At 36.4% G+C, this 21,384-nt stretch overlaps 3 protein-coding genes and 4 gene segments (V, D, J or C); 5 read left to right on the top strand and 2 right to left on the bottom strand.

Annotated features, from left to right (window-relative positions):
* The window catches only part of mybpc2b (myosin binding protein Cb), a 360,595-nt gene that overhangs the window by 222,500 nt on the left and 116,711 nt on the right, over positions 1-21,384 (top strand). The gene's annotated exons all lie outside the window — the stretch shown is intronic.
* Positions 3,600-6,631, bottom strand: LOC100149821 (Ig kappa-b4 chain C region). Its single transcript, XM_087308953.1, has 3 exons — positions 6,617-6,631; positions 6,467-6,518; positions 3,600-4,129 (listed from the first exon to the last, which is right to left on the bottom strand). Exons 1-3 carry the CDS (start codon positions 6,629-6,631, stop codon positions 3,789-3,791), a joined length of 408 nt encoding a protein of 135 aa, XP_087165079.1. The 3' UTR covers positions 3,600-3,788.
* LOC141380765 (immunoglobulin kappa variable 6D-21-like) lies at positions 7,106-7,673 on the top strand. The segment is given in 2 exon segments: positions 7,106-7,213; positions 7,303-7,673. Coding segments are annotated over 2 exon segments (405 nt in total).
* On the top strand, positions 9,406-11,016 carry LOC147838097 (uncharacterized). The gene is made up of 3 exons (XM_087308954.1): positions 9,406-9,700; positions 10,401-10,472; positions 10,574-11,016. The coding sequence occupies exons 1-3, from the start codon at positions 9,406-9,408 to the stop codon at positions 10,909-10,911; spliced, it is 705 nt and encodes a 234-aa protein (XP_087165080.1). The 3' UTR covers positions 10,912-11,016.
* On the top strand, positions 15,292-15,765 carry LOC147838098 (Ig kappa chain V region GOM-like). The segment is given in 2 exon segments: positions 15,292-15,346; positions 15,446-15,765. Coding segments are annotated over 2 exon segments (375 nt in total).
* Positions 16,433-19,468, bottom strand: LOC147838099 (Ig kappa-b4 chain C region-like). The segment is given in 3 exon segments: positions 16,433-16,962; positions 19,304-19,355; positions 19,454-19,468. Coding segments are annotated over 3 exon segments (408 nt in total).
* On the top strand, positions 19,969-20,564 carry LOC570594 (immunoglobulin variable region). The segment is given in 2 exon segments: positions 19,969-20,073; positions 20,163-20,564. Coding segments are annotated over 2 exon segments (372 nt in total).

Here is a 21,384-nt window from a genome sequence, read left to right on the forward strand (position 1 = left end):
TGTATTTTCTCTAATTATAGTGTAAAGACCAAAAAGATGTTGCTTGAATTGTTTAATCATCATAATAAATCATCTGTTAAGATCATCTAATTTAGCTTTAATTACTGAGGCTAAAACCCCACTGATGATGATGATGACAGATGTATTGTATACTGTCTGTCTTCAGCATCACTGAGTCTGTTCAGTCTGACGGTGAATCGATTGACTGTCTTCCTCAAGAGCTGCTGATGATCAAATAAACACACGACGCCTCAAACAGCACTGCAGTCTCCAGCAGACCAGAGTAAAACATTCAGAAAGCTGCAGCTCATGACACCTCCACTACTGCTGGAGTAAAACACCATTACTGTGTGGAAACTCCTGCTGTTTCTAAATGAATAAATAAATGTTGTTTTATTGGAATCTTTTGTCATTAAGAGTATCAGGAAATTGTAGTTTTTCATTTGTATTTGAGACATTGAGGAAACTGAATTCATTTAATAATGTAAATATTTTAATCCTTCATGTCACAAGAAACAATCTAAAGTTTATCATTTGTTTATCTTGGAAACTTTTGAGAAGCACTTAAATATTTCCATGAATGCATTTAAAAAATACTAAATCAGTTCATAAATCATAATCACCATGAATCTCACAGATCAAATAATTCTGAAAATAGTAAAAACCTTTGAAGAGGGAATTGAATCAGATCCATCTATTATTTATCTAAATCTATCTACAATTAATTGTTTAAGAAACTTTGTGAGTTTTATAAAATGTTCAAATGATCTTGAAAAGAGTCTGATGAGCTGATGAGCAGAAGTAAAGCGAATCTGTTCCAGTTCAGAGAGTTTAACCAATCAAACAGTGTTCAGAGTCTCTGCAGCTCAGAATAGAGCAGATCAAACCACATTTACTGCTCTCAACTACAAACATCACAACCATCGACACACTGAATATATCTCTGAATATATCCCTGAATATATCTCTCTCTGAATATATAATCACTCCATTACACTGATTTAGTGGAGCTTAGAGATATTACAACAGTTCAGAATCAGCTTATTAGTAAAGCTGCTGAACAAAACCACAACCAACGCATCTGCTGTCCTGATGTAGATGATCATGTGTGTGTGTGTGTGTGTGTGTGTGTGTGTGTTTGCATATTGCTGATCAGCTTCAGAGTGTTTATAGTGCTGTGAGTTGAACACTTCATCACTCAGAGCTTTTCTGCATTCAGACTGAAACTAAACCAGAAGAAGAAGATGAAGATCATCAGCGTCTGTTTCTGGACACTCGCTCTTTCTGTTCAAGGTTCATTTACACTGTTATTGACTCTAAATGAGGTTTAAATGCAGCTGTTTGACAGTAAAGGTGTTTTTGTTACGGACACTTCAACTATATTAAGTGTTGATGAATATGAGCTGAAATAATGTTCTTCTCAAATGTCCTTCACAGAAATGTCAGGACAGCTTTCAGTGACTCAAACTCTTTCAGCAGCAGCTCCAGCAGGAGAAACTGTGACTATAAACTGTCAGACTAGCAGAGGAATTGGAGATCGAACACAGGGATGTGGCTCTTGTCTCTCCTGGTATCTGCAGAAACCTGGAGAAGCTCCTAAACTCCTCATTTCCTATATAAGATCACTGCAGTCAGGAACTCCAGCCAGATTCAGTGGCAGTGGAGAATATTATGGCACTGATTTCACTTTGACCATCAGTGGAGTCCAGACTGAAGATTCTGGACATTATTACTGTATGGGTGTACACTTGATCAACAGTAAATATGTGTTGACACAGTGATAAAGAGTGATACAAAAACCTCCGTCAGTCATTCAGAGTCACAGAGACTGAACACAAACATCCTGAACCAAATACAGAAGTTGAGTTGAGCGTGTCCAGAGATTTCACACAGACTCCTAACACAAGAAACACCAGTAGATTAATAAATTATTAAGATAGTTTATTTAGAGTATTCTTCAAAATAAATACAATAGTAATTCTGCACTGTTGAGAAGCTCCCAATAACCGTTTGAGTGATTCACTGAATCATTCACTCATTTGACTCTTCAGAATCATTGATTCATTGTGTTGTTCAGAGTCATGCAGCAGAATATTCTCCTGCTTATTAAAAATATTAAAATGATTGAGTAAACAGACAGCATGATTGATTAAAATGCAAATTATTTAAAACATCTACAACATCTTGCTCATTAAAGTGGTTTATTGAATCAGTCTAAAACTTTTCATCCTGTTGTTCCTCTTATAATAAATAAAAATAAACTTGTTCATGTGACATTGATATTATAATGAAACAGCACATTAAACTAATTCACACCACAATCTCCATCAGTGTTTGCATGTGGAGTTTTACATGAGTGCCACACGCTTCAGTGCTCTGCATGTGTTTATAACTCTGACAAACAGAAAACTTGATCAACAACTGTTTTCACTACAACTGAACCTACAAGAACAACAATGACCTTCAGCAGCATATTGATCTGGACACTGGCAGCATTATGTGGAGGTGTGTGTCCCTCAAGATTATGTGTGTTATTGACTTGTGTTTCTGTGTTGTGATCTTATATATGATTATACAAATGATTTCTAATGTTTCTCCTCTGGCAGAATGTATTGGTCAGGTGACAGTGACTCAAACTCCCTCAGTGCTGCTCTCTGAACCTGGACGATCTCTCACTGTCCACTGCAGATTTAGCAGTAATCCAGACTGCTGTTATCACGTTAGCTGGTACTTACAGAAACCTGGAGAAGCTCCTAAACTCCTGATTTATTATACAGATGTCCTCCAGCCAGGAACTGCATCTAGATTCAGTGGCAGTGGATCTAACAGTGATTTCACTCTGAGCATCAGTGGAGTCCAGACTGAAGATGCTGGACATTATTACTGTCAGAGCTACCACTACATCAACAGTAAATATGTGTTCACACAGTGATAAAGAGTGATACAAAAACCTCCGTCAGTCAGTCAGAGTCACCGAGACTGAACTGATCCTGGAGCAGCTCAAACACTGAACACTACTGACACACAGAGGACAAACACACACACTACACACAGATCAACACACTGAGTTCTGACTTAAATCAGCTCTAATAGACTGTGATCTGTAATGAGTTCAACTCTGAATTAGTAAATTAAAAACTGGAAAAATATCAAAGCAAACATTTATTCAAAGCATTATAAAATAAAACATTAAATGAATTTACCAAAAAATATACACATATAAAGATATAAAGCAAATGTAAGTGTAAGTACAGCATTTCAGTGTCAGTATCAGCACTAAGACGCTAAACTTCAATTAATGTTTATTTGCTTTACACATGAAAACATCCAGAATAAATCATTACCATAGACACTGACTGAAACAATTAATTCATTATGTTCTTCATGTATTAAATAACCCAAATCTCTCTATCATATTCTGATTCAGTGTGTGAGAGATGTTGATAAGTGCAGCGCATGTTTCTGTTCCTCCTGAATCTGCAGGTGTTTTCATGCTCCACTGACTGAAGATTATTGATCAAATATGAAGCAGAAACTAAACTGACACAGAAACACACACTGTTACTGTCCTGAAATAAAGTCCACACACGAGACTCAAAGACAGACTGTTACAGCTTTATTTATTGACTAAATTACAGTAAAACGATGACAGAATAATAAACTGCACACATTTAATCTGGTGTGAAAGACAGAAAGCAGAGCAGAGCACACAGAGAGACTGAAAGACAGCCAGTGTGTGTGCTGAATGCAGTAAATGTGAGTAGCAGGAGTGTGTGTGTGCTGCAGATCTACTCTGAACACTGCTGTCTCCTCACAGTGTCTCCTGCAGTAAGCGCAGGCTGGCCGCTCCGTGTGGCCTCACAGCTCACTGAGGCGCTCTCCATCCACTGCTGCTCAGTGAGAGTCAGGCTGCTGCTCCAGCTGTACAGACCGTCCTTCTCCAGGAGCCCAGCACTGCTGCTCTCCTGACCCCCGCTGCTGCTGCTCCCGTCAGGCTTGAGGACCTTCCAGACCAGCCTCCAGTCTGACGGGAAGCCCTTGTTGGCCACACACAGCAGTGTAGCCGTCCGCTTGGAGGAGATCTCTGCACTGGAGGGCTGCAGGACGCTCACTTGAGGAGGAGAGACGGCTGAGGAGAGAAGAGCAGACAAACACAGCCTTGACCAGGAGACACTCACTCACTCATTACTCACTCAAAACAAGCATTACTCACTGAACAATGATTAATAACAGGTTCAGAATAAAGTTCACTCTGTATATTAATATATATTAAATTTAAAATCAATATTATTATGGCTAAAAACACTGAACAGAGCTCAGTAAAGTGTCACATTCAGTCTAAACATGCTGCAAAAAATGCTTTTCTTATTTACATTTTTGTCTTGTTTCTAGTGCAAATATCTACAAATTCTTAAATTAAGAAGCATTTTCTTGACAAGCCGAACATATTGTTTTGTTTTAAGAAATAATAACCCAAAATGAAGGGAGTTTTTCCTTAAATCAAGTTAAATAATCTGCCAATGGGGTAAGCTAAATATTCTTGTTTTTCCTTTTGACATAAGATTATTTAGCTTGATTTAAGGAAAAACTCACTTCATTTTGGCTTATTATTTTTTAAAACAAGACAATATGTTTTGCTTGTCTAGAAAATTATTCTTGATTTAAGAATTTGTAGATATCTGGACTAGAAACAATAAAAATAATCTAAGTAAGAAAAGCATTTTTTAAAGTGCAGACATTAAGAGCATCTTCAGCGTCTTCAAAACACTCAGCAGTCACTGGATAAAGTTTTACTCCATTTACACAATCATATGCATAATTACTGTGAGAAGAGAACATGTTCAGAATAAATATGCTGATTAATGAACAAAATAAAGTAAAAAAAAAAAAAAACAATTTGGTTTTAAATAATATCAAAACCTCAGTCCAGAATAACTTTCAGAAACACACGTGTGAATTTAACATCTCTAGAACTTTCAGCGTTCGCAATATCCAGTTTGACCAAACCAAAAACTCTCAAAGTACATTTGTTAACTGAGTAAAGACAGAGCGCATTGAGTATTTTCAGGATATTTTCAGGAAAAACTACTCACGCAGAGTCTGATCAGCAAAGCACTGAGAGTTACACTGAAGAGACGATCATGATTCTGTGTCATTTTCAGGATCATCTTCACTGTAACTTACTTTGCTTAAAAGCGTCTGGCAGATACGATTATAAACACTTAATCATTATCATTTTACACTTCATATCTACAAGTAATAAACTTTATCTCATGAAGTTTCTGACAAAGACAGTTCATTAAGTCCTTTAAACAAAAGTAAGCAATAACAAATTCAATTGTGCTTTTAAAATCAACAACAAAATCTAAATTACAAGTTTGTTTTAACTTTTGAAGTAGAGTAGTGGCAAAATAGCAGCCTATAATTATGTCATTTACAGTTTTTACAGACACATTTCTCAAAACTTACTGTAGGTCACTTTAGCAAAACTCTTCACACAATTCTCCTAATCGACTTTCAGCTCGGCAAAGCAGTTCATTTCACATTCAAGATGCACCACAACTACCAAAACACTTTATTCAGGCCTCAAATAAACTCATACTTCCAGAACACTAGCAAAGGTTGACAGCCGACAAACACACTTTGTCACTCACAAAACACTGAGATAAAAAGACACTAACATTAGCATTACAGTGTTTTCTTGTGTAAAACAAGCACACATCACTGTTTATAACTGCAATATATGTTACTGGTATGAACATGATGCAGAATTCCTTAATATTTTATGTCATTTATTTATTTATTTTTTTACACTAAGTAATTCCAAAATACAAGAATTTGTCTACACTTTTTCCTGACACAGAGACAATAGTAATGCTAATCTGGCTGGTTAAACTGCACTTTTAGATGTTTCAATAAAATATTGCTGTTGAATTCTGCTGTCTTATTCAGTTTTGCATTGTGTTGTTGTTTTGAACAGAAGTTTAACAGTTTTGAAAACAGTATGTAACACAGATTATTGGCAGTTGTTGTGTCTGAGTGAGAAAAGAATTGATGAAATTTGAGAGATGTAGTCTTTAATGCATTTGGTGCCAAAACAATGAGAATGATCCTCAGTTTAGCCCACAGAGACTTCTGTTGTTTGCAAATGTGACCTAAATATTGAGAAATGTTTTTAGCGTCTGTAAAAACACTGTAATGTACTTTCAACCATTTATTAACTAAATAAAACTAATAAAAATAGCAATAAAAGATTTTTAATTAATTTAAAAAAGATCCTGGAACAATGAAAATCATCTGTACGGTGTCGACTGACACACACTCACTGTCTACTAACTGCACTAAAATAATATAAAACTATATGATCAGGTGTAAATACGCATTAATGCTATACATTTCTAGAAGTTATTTAAAAGTCAGCTGTTTTATTATTAAAAGTAATATGAAGATCTGAAGCTTTACTTACTGCCAACATCCAGTTTGGTGCCGCTGCCGAAAGTCCACCACAGTGATACAAACTAATAGAGCGGCTGAACAAAAACCTCTGAACGCTTCACTGACTGAACTGAGGCTCACAACACACACATCTTTACACACACACACGTTCACACAGCACATTAATCTTCTTCATTTCATGCTTAATTTATTGCTCGTTATTAAAACATGCTTCACTAATATATCAAAGAGGGAGAATATATGTAATGATGTTGAACTGAAGTCCAAACCCAAACTCAGTTCATTCAGAAACGACATGTGATGAACATCCACACACTCCTGATATTAAAAACCTCTAGGGTAATATGATTTTAAACATTAATAGTTTAATACATTACATTTATTAATGTTGATATTGCTGATTTCTGCCCCAACTGTGTTACCATGTTTAGTATACAGTAATATGTTACTGTGTTTGGTGTACAGTAACCATTGACACTTTGATTTAGTGGAGCTTAGAGATATTACAACAGTTCAGAAGCAGCTTATTAGCAAAGCTGCAGCACAAAACCACAACCAACGCAACTGCTGACCTGATGTAGATGAGTGTGTGTGTGTGTGTGTGTGTGTGTGTGTGTGTGTGTTTGCATGCATATTGAGTGCTGTGAGTGTTTATAGTGCTGTGAGTTGAACACTTCATCACTGACACACACAACAATCTTCATCATCATGACCTTCATCATCATCTTCATCGGGACTCTCACAGTGTTTGCTCGAGGTTTGTCCAGCGCTGCTTTCATATTCATTCATTTCTTCAAGTGGATTGTCGATATATTTAGAGCTGATTTTCTTCTTGTTGTGTTTCAGAGTGTGGAGGACAGATCAGCGTCACTCAGAGTCCCTCAATGACAGCAGAACCAGACAAACCTGTCACCATCACCTGCAGAACCAGTAGAGATGTGCAGAGATGGAGTGATGGAGATGAAGGTTTAGCCTGGTATTTGCAGAAACCTGGAGAAGCTCCTAAACTCCTGATTCGTTATGTGAAAAAGCTTCTGTCAGGAACTGCATCTAGATTCAGTGGCAGTGGATCTAACAGTGATTTCACTCTGAGCATCAGTGGAGTCCAGACTGAAGATGCTGGACATTATTACTGTCAGAGTTTACACTGCAGAACAGATTCGAACAATAACTGTGTGGGTGATGTTGTGTTCACACAGTGATGAAAAGTGGAACAAAAACCTCCGTCAGTCAGTCAGTGTCACAGAGACTGAACTGATCCTGGAGCAACTCAAACACTGAATACAAATTAAACACTGAACTCAATCTGACTTTAATATATAGTTTTAACTTCATCTGCATTTTTTAACAGATAATTTTAAAATATAAAAAAATATTTATTAAAATTAAAAAATTCAATTAAGTAATTGTTTACAATATTTGTTATCATCTTTACTGAATATTATTTAATAATTCATATTTTTAATCATGTTTATAAAGTGCATGATGATGTATTTTTTCTAATTATAGTGTAAAGACCATAAAGATGTTGCTTGAATTGTTTAATCATCGTCACAAATCATCTGTTAAGATCATCTAATTTAGCTTTAATTACTGAGGCTAAAACCCCACTGATGATGATGATGACAGATGTATTGTATATTGTCTGTCTTCAGCATCACTGAATCTGTTCAGTCTGACGGTGAATCGATTGACAGTTTTCCTCAAGAGCTGCTGATGATCAAATAAACACACGATGCCTCAAACAGCACTGCAGTCTCCAGCAGACCAGAGTAAAACATTCAGAAAGCTGCAGCTCATGACACCTCCACTACTGCTGGAGTAAAACACCATTACTGTGTGGAAACTCCTGCTGTTTCTAAATGAATAAATAAATGTTGTTTTATTGGAATCTTTTGTCATTAAGAGTATCAGGAAATTGTAGTTTTTCATTTGTATTTGAGACATTGAGGAAACTGAATTCATTTAATAATGTAAATATTTTAATCCTTCATGTCACAAGAAACAATCTAAAGTTTATCATTTGTTTACCTTGGAAACTTTTGAGAAGCACTTAAATATTTCCATGAACGCATTTAAAAAATACTAAATCAGTTCATAAATCATAATCACCATAAATCTCATACATCAAATAATTCTGAAAATAGTAAAAACCTTTGAAGAGGGAATTGAATCAGATCCATCTATTGTTTATCTAAATCTATCTACAATTAATTGTTTAAGAAACTTTGTGAGTCTTATAAAATGTTCAGATGATCTTGAAAAGAGTCTGATGAGCTGCTGAGCAGAAGTGAAAGTGAATCTGTTCCAGTTCAGAGCATCAAACCAATCAAACAGTGTTCAGAGTCTCTGAAGCTCAGAATAGAGCAGATCAAACCACATTTACTGCTCTCAACTATTACAAACATCACAACCATCGACACACTGAATATATCTCTGAATATATCTCTGAATATATCTCTGAATATATCTCTCTCTGAATATATAATCACTCCATTACACTGATTTAGTGGAGCTCAGAGATATTACAACAGTTCAGAATCAGCTTATTAGCAAAGCTGCTGAACAAAACCACAACCAACGCATCTGCTGTCCTGATGTAGATGATCATGTGTGTGTGTGTGTGTGTGTGTGTGTGTGTGTGTGTGTGTGTTTGCATATTGCTGATCAGCTTCAGGGTGTTTATAGTGCTGTGAGTTGAACACTTCATCACTCAGAGCTTTTCTGCATTCAGACTGAAAATAAACCAGAAGAAGAAGATGAAGATCATCAGCGTCTGTTTCTGGACACTCGCTCTTTCTGTTCAAGGTTCATTTACTCTGTTATTGACTCTAAATGAGGATTAAATGCAGCTGTTTGACAGCTGTTTTTGTTATGGACACTTCAACTATATTAAGTGTTGATTAATATGAGCTGAAATAATGTTCTTCTCAAATGTTCTTCACAGAAATGTCAGGACAGCTTTCAGTGACTCAAACTCCTTCAGCAGCAGCTCCAGCAGGACAAACTGTGACTATAAACTGTCAGACTAGCAGAGGAATTGGAGATCGAACACAGGGATGTGGCTCTTGTCTCTTCTGGTATCTGCAGAAACCTGGAGAAGCTCCTAAACTCCTCATTTACTATATAAGATCACTGCAGTCAGGAACTCCAGCCAGATTCAGTGGCAGTGGAGCAGATTATGGCACTGATTTCACTCTGACCATCAGTGGAGTCCAGACTGAAGATTCTGGACATTATTACTGTATGGGTGTACACTTGATCAACAGTAAATATGTGTTGACACAGTGATAAAGAGTGATACAAAAACCTCCATCAGTCAGTCAGAGTCACAGAGACTGAACACAAACATCCTGAACCAAATACAGAAGTTGAGTTGAGCGTGTCCAGAGATTTCACACAGACTCCTAACACAAAAAAAAAACAGTAGATTAATAAATTATTAAGATAGTTTATTTAGAGTATTCTTCAAAATAAATACAATAGTAATTCTGCACTGTTGAGAAGCTCCCAATAACCGTTTGAGTGATTCACTGAATCATTCACTTCTTTGACTCTTCAGAATCATTGATTCATTGTGTTGTTCAGAGTCATTCAGCAGAATATTCTCCTGCTTATTAAAAATACTATAATGATTGAGTAAACAGACAGCATGATTGATTGAAATGCAAATTATTCAAAACATCTACAACATCTTGCTCATTAAAGTGGTTTATTAAATCAGTCTAAAACGTTTCATCCTGTTGTTCCTCTTATAATAAATAAAAATGAACTTGCTCATGTGACATTGATATTATAATGAAACAGCACATTAAACTAATTCACACCACAATCTCCATCAGTGTTTGCATGTGGAGTTTTACATGAGCGCCACACGCTTCAGTGCTCTGCATGTGTTTATAACTCTGACAAACAGAAAACTTGATCAACAACTGTTTTCACTACAACTGAACCTACAAGAACAACAATGACCTTCAGCAGCATATTGATCTGGACACTGGCAGCATTATGTGGAGGTGTGTGTCCCTCAAGATTATGTGTGTTATTGACTTGTGTTTCTGTGTTGTGATCTTATATATGATTATACAAATGATTTCTAATGTTTCTCCTCTGGCAGAATGTATTGGTCAGGTGACAGTGACTCAAACTCCCTCAGTGCTGCTCTCTGAACCTGGACGATCTCTCACTGTCCACTGCAGATTCAGCAGTGATCCAGAGTGCTGTTATAGTGGAGATTCTCTTGTTAGCTGGTACTTACAGAGACCTGGAGAAGCTCCTAAACTTTTGATTAGTTATACAAGCAGACTTGTGTCAGGAACTGCATCTAGATTCAGTGGCAGTGGATCTAACAGTGATTTCACTCTGAGCATCAGTGGAGTCCAGACTGAAGATGCTGGACATTATTACTGTCAGAGTTACCACTACATCAACAGTAAATATGTGTTCACACAGTGATAAAGAGTGATACAAAAACCTCCGTCAGTCAGTCAGAGTCACAGAGACTGAACTGATCCTGGAGCAGCTCAAACACTGAACACTCTACTGACACACAGAGGACAAACACACACACTACACACAGATCAACACATTTCTGACAGTTCAAATTAGCTCTCAAATCAGCTCTAATAGACTGTCATTTGTAATGAGTTTGAACTCTGAATTATTAAAATGTCTAGTTAATGAACACCTGGCGGGAAAAAAACTGAATAAAGGGAAAACAAAATTAAATTCAGTGCTTTATAAAATAAATAATATTGTTTATATGAACACATGATGATAATAATAAGCATTTCAGTTCATTATCAGCACTAAGATGCTGAACGGAATTAAATGTGCATTTGATTTACTCATGAAAAGTCACGAAAGGGCGTCACGGTGGTGCAGTAATCGCTTCACAGTAAGAAGGTCACTGGTTCGAGCCCCGGTTAGGCCAGTAGGCTTTTCTGTGTAGAGTTTGCATGTTCTCCCCGTGTTGGCGTGGGTTTCCTCCGGGTGATCCGGTTTCCCCTACAGTCCAAACACATGCAGTACAGGTGAATTGAATAAGATAAATTGAGCGTAGTGTATGTGTGTGAATGCAAGAGTGTATAAAACGTGTGTTGGATATATTGCTGGTTCATTCCGCTGTGGAGACCCCAGATTAATAAAGGGACTAAGCCGAAATAAAATAAATGAATGTTGTTCATAAATTAAATAACCTAAAACATGATCTTATGCTTCTCTAAAAGTGTATCTGTGAGCTTCATAACTCATAACTTCATAATAAGATACATCAATTAAAATCATATGCATGTGGGCAGTTTTATGTTTGAGGGCTCAATTTCAATCACATTCAGACAGAAATCAGTTGCCAACAGCACATTTACTGAATATTCAGACGGAGTGTATTTTACAGCTAATAATGACTATAAAAATACACAGAAAACATCCTAAAATCCTCAGATCTTTACTGAACTTGTGTTCGTCTCAGTGTAATGAGAAATGATCACTGTTAGTTCACTGAAGGATGATTTGCTCCACAGAGAGTCACTTTGCATCAGCTCATGCTTCAGCGCTCCGAGAGTTTATAGCGTTCAGACTCAAACACTTTATAACACACTGCTGTTTACCGCGGTACAAACCCAGCAAACACCATGAATCTGTTCAGCGGCTTCATCTGGATTCTCACAGCTTTTATTCCAGGTAACAGAAGTGAAATCTGCTCATTCTGGAGGCTTTAATGTTGCTTTATTTGCTGAAACTCATGAATGTTGTTGATCTGCAGCGTCCAGAGGAATCACTGTGACTCAGCCTGAACTTCTGACTGTTCCTGAAGGACAAAACGCCAGGATAGAGTGTAAAACTGATCCTGGAATAGATGACTGGGGTTTAGCTTGGTATCAGCAGAAACATGGAGAAGCTCCTAAACTCATCATTACTGGAGTAAATGATCTCCATGATAGAAGTTTCAGTCGATTTAGTGGGAATGGAAGATCTGGAGGAAAAGATTTCACTCTGAGCATCAGTGCAGTCCAGACTAAAGATGCTGGACATTATTACTGTCAGAGTAGACACAGCATCAACAGTAAATATGTGTTCACACAGTGATAAAGAGTGATACAAAAACCTCCGTCAGTCAGTCAGAGTCACAGAGACTGAACTGATCCTGGAGCAGCTCACAGGAGGATGTGGAACTACAGTCACTCAAGCATCAGAAATAAAATCATCCAGATGAATCTGTCGCTCTTCATCATCACAGAGAACAAAAGTCAAAGCATTAGAGGACAGAAACAAACCAAAAGTCCACCAGTTTACCAGAGTAGAGTCTCTATCAGTCTCAGAGTCTCTGTAGTCTCTATTTAAACACAACACAATACACTGTAAACGGCTCCTGTTGTCAATATAAAGCCCCAGAGACTCTCTAAAACACTACAAGTGTAAAATACCAACTATATCACATCCAACCAAACACACACTGATATTCTGAATACACCAACATGCACATCTCAGATCTTCAGGATTTCCTGTTCAACAAACCCCAACATGAACAACTGTGGACTCCATCAGTGTTTGCATGTGGAGTTTTACATGAGCGCACACGCTTCAGTGCTCTGCATGTGTTTATAACTCTGACACACAGAAAACTTGATCAACAACTGTTTTCACTACAACTGAACCTACAAGAACAACAATGACCTTCAGCAGCATATTGATCTGGACACTGGCAGCATTATGTGGAGGTGTGTGTCCCTCAAGATTATGTGTGTTACTGACTTGTGTTTCTGTGTTGTGATCTTATATATGATTATACAAATGATTTCTAATGTTTCTCCTCTGGCAGAATGTATTGGTCAGGTGACAGTGACTCAAACTCCCTCAGTGCTGCTCTCTGAACCTGGACGATCTCTCACTGTCCACTGCAGATTTAGCAGTGATCCAAGATGCTGTTGCAATAGTAATCAGTGTGTTAACTGGTACGTACAGAAACCTGGAGAAGCTCCTAAACTCCTGATTTATGGAATAAACACTCGTCAGTCAGGAATTGCATCTAGATTCAGTGGCAGTGGATCTGTTTTTGATTTCACTCTGAGCATCAGTGGAGTCCAGACTGAAGATGCTGGATATTATTACTGTCAGGGTTATGACTACATCAGCAGTAACCATGAGTTCACACAGTGATAAAGAGTGATACAAAAACCTCCGTCAGTCAGTCAGAGTCACAGAGACTGAACTGATCCTGGAGCAGCTCAAACCCTGAACACTACTGACACACAGAGGACACACACACACATAAACTACACACAGATCAACACACTGAGACACACAGAAACAGCTTGTAGAAATCCAGATGGTTGTGTTTGTGAGGAGACCTGCTGAGATCTGCTGTGGCTTTATTTACCAAACATCTGCTTCTAACTGGATTTGCAATTTAAACCTACAATAAAAGTTAAGAACTTGTTTGTATTTTATTATCTTTTATCGTAATACTGTCAAAATCATTCTGCATTAATCTGCTATTTATTGTTATTTACTAAATTCTATGCAGAACTAACAAATAATAATAATAATAATAATAATAATAAATAATAATAAAATCTGCAGATTCTGTCAGGCCAATACGACAAATAAGCTAAACTGTGATCTGTCGTAAATTCAACACTGATTAATGTAAATGCATAAACACAAATATATTCAGAGCATGTTAAAATGAATCAAACTCTATTTAGGATACGTGAGTTCAGTGTCACCGAGATCTGTTGACAAGACTGAATGATTTAAAGGTGGTCTCTGTTTTTCCCTTTACTGTTATCAGACACTGAGTTTTGGATTTTCAGTATCCGCATTGAGATAATGAGTGTTTAACATGTCAGGATGAATTTAAGCAAACTTTGGTTTAATAATCAACATCTTTACAAGTGAACAGATTAATGTTGATTCAGTTTAAGTGTAATGAATCATTTTGCGAGTCAAATGAGTCAGTTCAAGAGTCACTGAATGTTCTGAGTAAAAGTTTGACCATCTGCTAATGTCAAGTGTAAGAGTTCCTTATTAGAAACATTATTTTCAGGGAATCTGTATTGATCTGGATTTAGAGAGATTCACATTTTATTTATTAAGCTGTGAGACGCGTTATGTGAATCTTTAACAATCTCATTTGCTGTTGGGTTGATTTGTGGGTCAGCATATATATAATTATTTCACTTTATCAGTTTATTTTTTGAATACTTTATTTTTTTCATTTATTTTATTTATATTTTTCTTTATTTTCTGGTTGAATAACCCTGAAAGCTTATTTAAAACCTTTTTTGTCAATTTTATATATATTTTTTTATATTATTAGACTTTTATTAAGTCTACAGTGGTACATACTGCTTTCATTTTCAGGGAAATTACCTCTATACTTCTATACTACTTATATATTACTTCTGTTGGGAAACCAGAGCTCCTATAGTCTTATTTCAGTGTAGCTGGCTGGATTAAATTTGCTTTACTGATGCTATTTTCCAAAATAAATCATTACTCTACTGTAGACACTGATTGAAATTTACGTTGTTCATGAACTCAATAACCTAACTCTCTGTATCATATCATACTTCTCTACAGTGTCTCAGTGATCTTGGTAAGTAGACTGCATAATTAACAGAGACGAATAGATTGTGTGTGTGTGTGTGTGTGTGTGTGTGTGTGTGTGTGTGTGTGTGTGTGTGTGTGTGTGTGTGTGTGTGTGTGTGTGTATGTGTGTGTGTGTGTGTGTGTGTGTGTGAGTGTGTGTGTTTGCATATTGAGGGCTGTGAGTGTTTATAGTGCTGTGAGTTGAACACTTCATCACTGACACACACAACAATCTTCATCATCATGACCTTCATCATCATCTTCATCTACACTCTATCATACAGTTTCACACTGCAAGGTGAACAGGTTATGTATATAATATACCTGCAGTGTCATTTTAAAAAGCTTAAAATGGAATATTAATTAATTATCTTTGTAATACTGATTTGTTTCTCAGGATGTGCAGCTCAGATCACAGTGACTCAAAGTCCAGTGGAAACAGTTAAACCTGGAGAAAATGTTCAGATGAGCTGCAAACTCAGTAGTAGTAAGACAGACTGCAACCCACCCTGTGTGTCCTGGTACTTACAGAAACCTGGAAAAGCTCCTAAACTCCTGATTTATTACACAAACAGGCGTCAGTCAGGAACTGCATCTAGATTCAGTGGCAGTGGATCTAATCTTGATTTCACTCTGAGCATCAGTGGAGTCCAGACTGAAGATGCTGGACATTATTACTGTATGAGTTTCAATTATGGTCCAGTGTTGACACAGTGATAAAGAGTGATACAAAAACCTCCGTCAGTCAGTCAGAGTCACAGAGACTGAACTGATCCTGGAGCAGCTCAAACACTGAACACTACTGACACACAGAGGACAAACACACACACTACACACAGATCAACACACTGAGTTCTGACTTAAATCAGCTCTAATAAACTGTGATCTGTAATGAGTTCAACTCTGAATTAGTAAATTAAAAACTGGAAAAATATCAAAGCAAACATTTATTCAAAGCATTATCAAATAAAACATTAAATTAATTTACCAAAAAATATACACACATAAAGATATAAAGCAAATGTAAGTGTAAGTACAGCATTTCAGTGTCAGTATCAGCACTAAGACGCTGAACTTCATTAAATGTTTATTTGCTTTACACGTGAAAACATCCAGAATAAATCATTACCATAGACACTTACTGAAACAATTAATTCATTATGTTCTTCATGTATTAAATAACCCAAATCTCTCTATCATATTCTGATTCAGTGTGTGAGAGATGTTGATAAGTGCAGCGCATGTTTCTGTTCCTCCTGAATCTGCAGCTGTTTTCATGCTCCACTGACTGAAGATTATTGATCAAATATGAAGCAGAAACTAAACTGACACAGAAACACACACTGTTACTGTCCTGAAATAAAGACAACACACGAGACTCAAAGACAGACACTTACAGCTTTATTTATTGACTAAATTACAGTAAAACGATGACAGAATAATAAACTGCACACATTTAATCTGGTGTGAAAGACAGAAAGCAGAGCAGAGCACACAGAGAGACTGAAAGACAGACAGTGTGTGTGCTGAATGCAGTAAATGTGAGTAGCAGGAGTGTGTGTGTGCTGCAGATCTACTCTGAACACTGCTGTCTCGTCACAGTGTCTCCTGCAGTGAGCGCAGGCTGGCCGCTCCGTGTGGCCTCACAGCTCACTGAGACGCTCTCCATCCACTGCTGCTCAGTGAGAGTCAGGCTGCTGCTCCAGCTGTACAGACCGTCCTTCTCCAGGAGCCCAGCACTGCTGCTCTCCTGACCCCCGCTGCTGCTGCTCCCGTCAGGCTTGAGGACCTTCCAGACCAGCCTCCAGTCTGACGGGAAGCCCTTGTTGGCCACACACAGCAGTGTAGCCGTCCGCTTGGAGGAGATCTCTGCACTGGAGGGCGGCAGGACGCTCACTTGAGGAGGAGAGACGGCTGAGGAGAGAAGAGCAGACAAACACAGCCGTGACCAGGAGACACTCACTCACTCATTACTCACTCAAAACAAGCATTACTCACTGAACAATGACTAATAACAGGTTCAGAATAAAGTTCACTCTGTATATTAATATATATTAAATTTAAAATCAATATTATTATGGCTAAAAACACTGAACAGAGCTCAGTAAAGTGTCACATTCAGTCTAAACATGCTGCAAAAAATGCTTTTCTTATTTACATTTTTGTCTTGTTTCTAGTGCAAATATCTACAAATTCTTAAATCAAGAAGCATTTTCTTGACAAGCTGAACATATTGTTTTGTTTTAAGAAATAATAAGCCAAAATGAAGTGAGTTTTTCCTTAAATCAAGCTAAATAATCTGCCAACGGGGTAAGCTAAATATTCTTGTTTTTCCTTTTGACATAAGATTATTTAGCTTGATTTAAGGGAAAACTCACTTCATTTTGGCTTATTATTTTTTAAAACAAGACAATATGTTTTGCTTGTCTAGAAAATTATTCTTGATTTAAGAATTTGTAGATATCTGGACTAGAAACAATAAAAATAATCTAAGTAAGAAAAGCATTTTTTAAAGTGCAGACATTAAGAGCATCTTCAGCGTCTTCAAAACACTCAACAGTCACAAGATAAAGTTTTACTCCATTTACACAATCATATGCATAATTACTGTGAGAAGAGAACATGTTCAGAATAAATATGCTGATTAATGAACAAAATAAAGTAAAAAAAAAAAAACAAAACAATTTGGTTTTAAATAATGACAAAACCTCAGTCCAGAATAACTTTCAGAAACACAAACATGTCAATTTAACATCTCTAGAACTTTCAGCGTTCGCAATATCCAGTTTGACTAAACAAAAAACTCTCAAAGTGCATTTGTTAACTGAGTAAAGACAGAGCGCATTGAGTATTTTCAGGATATTTTCAGGAAAAACTACTCACGCAGAGTCTGATCAGCAAAGCACTGAGAGTTACACTGAAGAGACGATCATGATTCTGTGTCATTTTCAGGATCATCTTCACTGTAACTCACTTTGCTTAAAAACATCTGTCAGATACGATTATAAACACTTATCCACTATCATTTTACACTTCATGTCTACAAGTAATAAACTTTATCTCATGAAGTTTCTGACCAAGACAGTTCATTAAGTCCTTTAAACAAAAGTAAGCAATAACACATTGAATTGTGCTTTTGAAATCAACAACAAAATCTAAATTACAAGTTTGTTTTAACTTTTGAAGTAGAGTAGTGGCAAAATAGCAGCCTATAATTATGTCATTTACAGTTTTTACAGACACATTTCTCAAAACTTACTGTTGGTCACTTTAGCAAAACTCTTCACACAATTCTCCTAATCGACTTTCAGCTTGGCAAAGCAGTTCATTTCACATTCAAGATGCACCACAACTACCAAAACACTTTATTCAGGCCTCAAATAAACTCATACTTCCAGAACACTAGCAAAGGTTGACAGCCGACAAACACACGTTGTCACTCACAGAACACTGAGATAAAAAGACACTAACATTAGCATTACAGTGTTTTCTGGTGTAAAACAAGCACACATCTCTGTTTATAACTGCAATATATGTTACTGGTATGAACATGATGCAGAATTCCTCAATATTTTATGTCATTTATTTATTTTTTTTTTACACTAAGTAATTCCAAAATACAAGAATTTGTCTACACATATCCACTGACACAGAGACAATAGTAATGCTAATCTGGCTGGTTAAACTGCACTTTTAGATGTTTCAATAAAATATTGCTGTTGAATTCTGCTGTCTTATTCAGTTTTGCATTATGTTGTTGTTTTAAACAGAAGTTTAACAGTTTTGAAAACAGTATGTAACACAGATTATTGGCAGTTGTTGTGTCTGAATGAGAAAAGAATTGATGAAATTTGAGAGATGTAGTCTTTAATGCATTTGGTGCCAAAACAATGAGAATGATCCTCAGTTTAGCCCACAGAGACTTCTGTTGTTTGCAAATGTGACCTAAATATTGAGAAATGTTTTTAGCGTCTGTAAAAACACTGTAATGTACTTTCAACCATTTATTAACTAAATAAAACTTATAAAAATAGCAATAAAAGATTTTTAATTAATTTAAGAAAGATCCTGGAAGAATGAAAATCATCTGTACGGTGTCGACTGACACACACTCACTGTCTACTAACTGCACTAAAATAATATAAAACTATATGATCAGGTGAAATACGCATTAATTCAATACATTTTTAGAAGTTATTTAAAAGTCAGCTGTTTTATTATTAATAATAATATGAAGATCTGAAGCTTTACTTACTGCCAACATCCAGTTTGGTGCCGCTGCCGAAAGTGTACCACAGTGATACAAACTAATAGAGCGGCTGAACAAAAACCTCTGAACGCTTCACTGACTGAACTGAGGCTCACAACACACACATCTTTACACACACACACGTTCACACAGCACATTAATCTTCTTCATTTCATGCTTAATTTATTGCTCGTTATTAAAACATGCATCACTAATATATCAAAGAGGGAGAATATATGTAATTGAATATATGTAAATGATATTGAACTGAAGTCCAAACCCAAACTCAGTTCATTCAGAAACGACCCGTGATGAACATCCACACACTCCTGATATTAAAAAACCTCTAAGGTAATATGATTTTAAACATTAACAGTTTAATACATTACATTTATTAATGTTGATATTGCTGATTTCTGCCCCAACTGTGTTACCATATTCAGTATACAGTAAAGTGTGTTACCATGTTCAGTATACAGTAATATGTTACTGTGTTTGGTGTACAGTAACCATTGACACTTTGATTTAGTGGAGCTCAGAGATATTACAACAGTTCAGAAGCAGCTTATTAGCAAAGCTGCAGCACAAAACCACAACCAACGCAACTGCTGTCCTGATGTAGATGAGTGTGTGTGTGTGTGTGTGTTTGCATATTAAGTGCTGTGAGTGTTTATAGTGCTGTGAGTTGAACACTTCATCACTGACACACACAACAATCTTCATCATCATGACCTTCATCATCATCTTCATCTGGACTCTCACAGTGTTTGCTCGAGGTTTGTCCAGCGCTGCTTTCATATTCATTCATTTCTTCAAAGTGATTGTGGATATATTTAGAGCTGATTTTCTTCTTGTTGTGTTTCAGAGTGTGGAGGACAGATCAGCATCACTCAGAGTCCCTCAATGACAGCAGAACCAGACCAAACCGCCGCAATTACCTGCAAAATCAGTAGAAATGTGTATAATGGAAATTATTTAGCCTGGTATTTACAGAAACCTGGAGAAGCTCCTAAACTCCTGATTTATTACACAAGCAGCCGTCAGTCAGGAACTGCATCTAGATTCAGTGGCAGTGGATCTAACAGTGATTTCACTCTGAGCATCAGTGGAGTCCAGACTGAAGATGCTGGACATTATTACTGTCAGAGTTACCACTACATCAACAGTAAAGATGTGTTCACACAGTGATAAAGAGTGATACAAAAACCTCCGTCAGTCAGTCAGAGTCACAGAGACTGAACTGATCCTGGAGCAGCTCAAACACTGAACACAAATTAAACACTGAACTCAATCTGACTTTAATATAGATTTAGGTTAAACTTCATCTGCATTTTTTATAGATAATTTTAAAAGATATTTATTAAATTTAAAAAATTCAATTAAGTAATTGTTTACAATATTTATTATCATCTACTGAATATTATTTATTAATTCATATTTTTAACCACATTTATAAAGTGCATGATGATGTATTTTTTTCTAATAATAGTGTAAAAATCATAAAGATGTTGCTTGAATTGTTTAATCATCGTCACAAATCATCTATTAAGATCATTTAATTTAGCCTTAATTACTGAGGCCAAAACCCCACTGATGATGACAGATGTATTGTATACTGTCTGTCTTCAGCATCACTGAGTCTGTTCAGTCTGACGGTGAATCGATTGACAGTTTTCCTCAAGAGCTGCTGATGATCAAATAAACTCACGACGCCTCAAACAGCACTGCAGTCTCCAGCAGACCAGAGTAAAACATTCAGAAAGCTGCAGCTCATGACACGTCCACTACTGCTGGAGTAAAACACCATTACTGTGTGGAAACTCCTGCTGTTTCTAAATGAATAAATAAATGTTGTTTTATTGGAATCTTTTGTCATTAGGAGTATCAGGAAATTGTTGTTTTTCATTTGTATTTGAGACATTGAGGAAACTGAATTCATTTAATAATGTAAATATTTTAATCCTTCATGTCACAAGAAACAATCTAAAGTTTATCATTTGTTTACCTTGGAAACTTTTGAGAAGCACTTAAATATTTCCATGAATGCATTTAAAAAATACTAAATCAGTTCATAAATCATAATCACC

This window comes from Danio rerio, chromosome 24 (assembly GCF_052040795.2).
Source record: "Danio rerio strain M-AB ecotype USA chromosome 24, GRCz13ab, whole genome shotgun sequence".
NCBI lineage: Eukaryota > Metazoa > Chordata > Actinopteri > Cypriniformes > Danionidae > Danio > Danio rerio.

What these genes read in the sequence shown, in the direction of transcription:
- LOC100149821 (XM_087308953.1), bottom strand. An exon ending in CACCAAACTGGATGTTGGCA is followed by an intron (nt 4,130 to 6,466) that starts GTAAGTAAAGCT and finishes TTCTCTCCTCAG; the next exon opens with CCGTCTCTCCTCCTCAAGTG.
- LOC147838097 (XM_087308954.1), top strand. Translation starts at nt 9,406, where the DNA reads ATGTCAGGACAGCTTTCAGTGACTCAAACTCCTTCAGCAGCAGCTCCA. An exon ending in AGATTCTGGACATTATTACT is followed by an intron (nt 9,701 to 10,400) that starts GTATGGGTGTAC and finishes CTGTTTTCACTA; the next exon opens with CAACTGAACCTACAAGAACA. An exon ending in ACTGGCAGCATTATGTGGAG is followed by an intron (nt 10,473 to 10,573) that starts GTGTGTGTCCCT and finishes CTCCTCTGGCAG; the next exon opens with AATGTATTGGTCAGGTGACA.